Genomic DNA, 5,856 nt, shown 5'->3' with positions numbered 1-5,856 from the left:
CGCTAACTGACTCGATTATGATTCAAGCCCACGAGAACAAAAGACCACCAGCGTGACAATTGAACTTCATCGCGCCGATATAAAGTTACAGATGAGAAGGGAGAAAATGAGAGGTGAATATTAAGTCGGCATACAAAATGGCCGTCGCGAAGTGCGAAAAAAAATAGAGATGCGTTAGTTCCTCTCGCTTCTGTGTATCACATGCTGGTTCACAGAATACGATGCGCGTGGGGGACAGAAAACGTTGTACGCATGCGCCAACTACGTGGATCGAAAGCTCCGCCCGGAGACTGCCTTTGTCTAATCTATGCTATCTACGCCCACGACATGTGGCTAGCAAAAGTACGAATTTATCTCTCGACGGGATCCTAATGTAGAATTGTAATACGCCATAGATGCTAAAAAGCATGACATGGATAAAAATTTGGTGGCGTAAAATATAAAAAATGTCTTTAAGTCTAACTCACTTTTATTGTTAATATTAAGGTTATATATTGAAGATTAAGTAACAATGTTTCAAACATCGTTATAAATACGAAAAATATAATCGATGAAATTATTATAAAGTATTTAAAATATAATTACAAAAAAAATAGAACTTTATATTGTTATTATATGTATTATATATATAATATATGTATAATAAGTTTTATTTAAACAAATATGAGCTCTGAAGAAAGATTGAGATATTGAATTTAATAAATTTATATCTGATACACATTATTTATTTTTATTAACTATAGAAATATATACATAAAAAATATAACGTATGTAAGTATTACAATTTGGTTAAAAAACTGATTATAAAAAACTACCTCACATCTGGTAGCGTGGCCGAGCGGTCTAAGGCGCTGGTTTAAGGCACCAGTCTCTTCGGGGGCGTGGGTTCGAATCCCACCGCTGCCAAATTTTTTTTTCGATATATTAATAAATTTTTATAATCGTTTAAAAGTATCAATTATTATAAATACTAAAATAAAATTGATTCTGAACTTTTGTCATCGCACAAATTATTTCTAAATCTATTTATTCAAATAATTAATCGTTTCCTTGTTTGTATATTATAGATATATTCAAACATTGATGAAATGGATGATGAAATGGAAAGATTAATAATTCTCTTATATCAGTACTTGTGATGCTTCGATGTTATCTACAAATGATAAATTCGAATTATTTAATTATTAATTTAATTCACAATTTTAAACGGAAATGAGAATTTGTAAAACAACTTAACATTAGTATATTTTTTGTTGTTATACATTCAAGAAATTAATTGAATAAAATAGAAAATAGATTATGCTTATCTGGAGAAAAGTCACATTAGTTTTGTTTCAATTACTGTCCTATTTAAATACGTCAAAACTGTATCTTCGACTTCAGATATAATGTAAAATTTCGCATTTAAAATGTATATATGTATTTTATCCATGTTTAAAATACGTTTATTCGTGAGTGTAACGATTTCGTGCGTTTTATTCGTAAATATCAGTATATTTCATTGTTATTACTAATGGATAGAAAATTATTACTGTGTTAATGTATTATCCACGGTAAGTCATATGCTTTTTATCACAGACACAGATCAAAACAGACTAGACATGACATTTTATGCAAATTTCGTGTTGCATCAATCAACGTTTCTTACGCCATCTGGCAAGCTATAATCTAAGTACATATGTATATATTTATGATATATAAAAAGTAAATTCTGTTAGGATTTTTATTTAATATGTTAGATACAATAAAGATAGAAATTGGCATTATCTTTCAATTTAATAATTACAATAAATCAGTTTAGTACAATAAAGAAAGCAAACAAAGAGAGAAGAACGGAGATAGGGTAAAAATTATGAAATTAACGCCATCTTCAGAATGCCGCAAATGAAACTAATATAATAAGAATAATAAATAATAGAAGAAGGATAAAAATAGAATAAGAATTAATTAGTAACGCCATCTCTTGAGTGCTAAAAATATTTATTCAAACAGATAAAGTAGAATAAGAGTTGATGACTAGTGCCATCTTTTGAGCTTATTGAAAGATATTTTTATCTCTTAAGAGATGGTGTTAGTTTCCAATTTATATTCTATTTTATCCTATGCTTATTTGAAAAGATATTTTTAATATTCGAAAAATAATGCTAAGAATCAATTCTATTTTTTATTCTTCTACTATTTGCTTTTCTTGTTTGTATATTATAGTTTCATTGGCATCTATAAAGATGGCGTTGATTTCATATTTTTTACCATATCCCTATTTTTTCTTACTTTACCCTTCTTGTTCATACTTGTTCTTGGTACATGATAATAAACAAGGTATAGAATGTCAATAAATTTATTTCATTATTTCTTTTTCAAAACTGCTATAATTTCAATTATTATTAATTTAATCTAATTAATTTTTAATTTTATTTTTAATTTTTTCTAATTTTTAATTTTAACTTTTTATTTAAAAATTATAGATATTGTATTGTTAATTTTATAATACATCTCTGGATAATGATTTCGGTATTAATATATGGTGAGAACTTTGAGTATAATACTAAAATAATATCTCTGAGATACAAAATAAAAAAATGCATTAAATAATAAATCTATTTCAATTTTAAATCTAATTTTATTCACAAGTGTCAGTATATTTCACTATTACGAGAGAAAGGAAAATATATTGAATTAATAAACGTTATAAAGGAATTTTATCCGTTATCTACAACGTTATCTACAATTAATAAGTTACATTATAATAAGAAAATTGCTATTACTACAACTGATAACATTAAACATTCATCGATCAAATAGAAATTATTGGTAAGTACTTTCATGTATTTTCTCATGGTAATATAACCTATATGTAATGCAATTCTTTTCTTTTAAGATTTCTTACCGTGTATGCGCATGTCCTGAATTTGGTCAAAATTTGTTTGATCGATAGTTGAAATTGAAGTAAAAGTTCGCGGATAAAAATCCCGTAGATATATAATTTAGAATTAGATTTAAAAGTAATATTTTTTAAATGACTAATAAAATGAGCACTTCTAAATGTGTTCAAAATTCTTGTTGTTCTTCTGACACGAGTATTCCGTGCATGAAGAGAAAATATACCTACAAGAAAATCGTAAAAGGGAAAAGGTACGTATATAAATCTCGTGAAAATATTTTCACATTATCGTGAATAAATTTTTAAGAAAATTATTGATTATCAGATGGGAATATCCTCTTCCGTGTATAAGAGATTACTGGATGAAAATGATTGACGAAGAGGAAAAGAAATTACTCGCAGTAAGAAATCCTTTGCTTCAATTATCCTACAATTCCTTTCCTAAAAAATATTGCAATTCTATTGATTGTAATACATTCGTTGAGAATCAATCGTTTAATCGCAACTCTTTTTCTAATTCTTGCTTAGATGATCGCGATACGTCCGACAATTCTTTGCACAAGTCACATCTTATAAAAGCAAACGTTAAATCGAATAGAAATCGTTTCGATAACGTAAAATCGATATTAAAGAGATCGCATCAAACTGTTCCAAAAAGTCTGGATACAATGTGCTATTCTACCACACCATTTGAAAATGTACGAATCCCAAAATTAAATACCCGTGGTCCTCAACCTAGTTCCGGTAGAATTCATCCTGGTAAAGTGGATCATATCCAGGCTTCTTTCAATGTTCAAAATGAAGGGAAGATACAAGAAAATAATTCTACCACTCTACCAATTCTGACTAAATATCCTCGGATGTCAGAATTCCAATCAACATTGAAAAAGTTACGGAAATATTTAAAATTATCGAAGGAAAAAGATCTCAAAACCAAGGATCAGGCTCTACATGAGAATGATAAAACGATAAAAGAAATTAGAAAGAAACTTTCCACTGATCGATCCACGATGAAACGAATTAAGGAAAATTTAGTACCAAACGAAGATTCTTTAAAGTATACCGCTCGTTCTGCTTATAAAGCATTGAAACGTTTGTCAAAGGACAAAAATTTAGATTTCAAATTGAAATCCGTCGACCATTTAAAACAAGGATCGTTTTTGAGATCGAGTGAAAATTTTCTGGTAAGTAATGACGACAACCAAGTTTTGGTAAAAAGTAAACAGATTGAAAAAGATAAATTAAACGAAGAATCGTCTCGTATTTGCGAGATGCCGACAATTTTTGAACAAAAATCACTCGAGGATTCAGAATTTTCAGGTATCGACGATGAAAACGGAGCTTTGAAATCCGACGAGTCAACGTCGAGAAGCATTCCCACCGAATCTCGTTACACATCGACGCCTAATCCAGAATTCGTGTTGTCAGAGGGCTTGGAGGGCAATCCTTTTACTCGTATTCTATCATCGATTCCAAAATTATCCTATCCAAGGAAAAATCGGGACAGGTGTTTGCCGTGTATGTACAAATCGTTCGAGACTCCTCCCGAACGAAAGATATCCCTACCCAGAACCGTTTTGCAGAGAATTATAGATGATGAAAAATTCAAAGTAACGTCGCTTAAAGATTCATTCGAAGACAGCGATTCCACTTCCACTTCCACCAGCATACCAAGTCTTAAAAACGAAATTGAAAGAATTTTGAACGATGAAGTTGAAACGAGAAACGTTGGATTCGACGACGTGGAATCCAATGTTCCTGAAAGTGAAGTTACAGAGGATGCCGCTTCCTCGTTCCAAGAGAAGGGAATACAGAAACGACCAGAGGACGCAGCGGAGCAAAAAAGTACTGCGGAACCGGAGACTTCGCGTAACGAGATTACAAAGAAAGGTAAAGGGGATCCGCAACACGACGAGGCAGCATCGACAAATTTGAACGAGGAGGCTCGAATCGAGATAAATCGGACGCAAGTCGCTTCCCTGGAACAAACGAAAGAAGGTCGTTCCTCGTTACGCAACGAGAGCACGGAGGAAGAAGAAGACGACTCGATTGCGACCTCGATCGGCGACGATCAACCTAAACCGAAATACTTGGCGCCCTGTCATGCTCCCACGAATTTCAGGCCGAGCTTAGAGCCCCTTCGAGCCCTGAGAAACCGTAAACCGACGACTCTGCAACATCGTGTCGACCTGCTCGACACATCCTCGTTGAGAAAAAGCGATTCCGTGGACGAGCAGGTTGCGGAAAAATCAAGGCCTAAAAGTGTCCTCGAGAAGAAGAGATCGAGCGACGAGGCGGAGCCTGTGCCGCCTCGGCCCTTAACGAAAGCGAAGTCTGTCCTGGAAAAATTGACGGCTGAAAAAGGTGAAACGATCGTGGAGAAGCGGCAACACGTTCTCAGAAAGGGAACCAGCTTCTCGGGCTTTTCCGTATCAACATCGACGCCCAACAAGTCGGAAATATATCGCGACGACGCGTCAAAGGACACATTACGAGAATTGGACGAGACTCGTGACGATGGCCTTTTAAAAACACCACTCGCGACCGATTTATCGAGAGCCGGGACGAAATTGCCGCTTACACGTCCGGACGAGATCGTGGAAATTTTAACGAATCTCGAGGAGAACGTGTCGTCCACCGATATGTTAAACATCTTGTGCAAAGAATTTTCGGAACGGTTGACGAAAAATAGCGAGAACGACGACCCGACCACAGGAGAGCGTAATAGAATGATTACGAATCTCGTCAGGTTGTTAATTGATTCTAAACGTTATTTGTATCCTGATAAATTTCCTTCTGATTTGCTTTTCTCCACCGATCAGCCACCCATACATAACATCAAACTCTTGAAACGGATACTACCTATAGAGACTTATAATAAAATTTCGAAATTGATGAAACTACCCAAATGGCATATAAAACAAGAGGTAGTTAAAGAAAAAGAAGTCGAGGAGGAGAAAGTCGAAATAGAAAGT

General features: G+C 33.5%; 1 protein-coding gene and 1 non-coding gene across 2 annotated transcripts in view; both read left to right on the top strand.

Moving 5' to 3' along the window:
• Window positions 1-824: 824 nt before the first annotated feature.
• Window positions 825-906, top strand: Trnal-aag. Its single transcript has one exon. It is a non-coding gene; the product is annotated as a tRNA-Leu (tRNA).
• Window positions 907-2,608: 1,702 nt separating this feature from the next.
• Window positions 2,609-5,856, top strand: part of LOC102673585 — a 6,077-nt gene continuing 2,829 nt past the window's right edge. The window contains exons 1-3 of the mRNA XM_031515309.1: window positions 2,609-2,811; window positions 2,879-3,132; window positions 3,207-5,854. Coding sequence (XP_031371169.1) covers window positions 3,017-3,132; window positions 3,207-5,854 — 2,764 coding nt within the window. The 5' untranslated portion in view covers window positions 2,609-2,811; window positions 2,879-3,016. The remainder of the gene's footprint in view (window positions 2,812-2,878; window positions 3,133-3,206; window positions 5,855-5,856) is intronic.

The sequence above is a fragment of the Apis dorsata genome, unplaced genomic scaffold, assembly GCF_000469605.1.
Source record: "Apis dorsata unplaced genomic scaffold, Apis dorsata 1.3 scaffold_61, whole genome shotgun sequence".
Lineage (NCBI taxonomy): Eukaryota > Metazoa > Arthropoda > Insecta > Hymenoptera > Apidae > Apis > Apis dorsata.
Note: the sequence above shows the minus strand (reverse complement) of the source record. Positions and strands in the feature narration are given on the sequence as shown.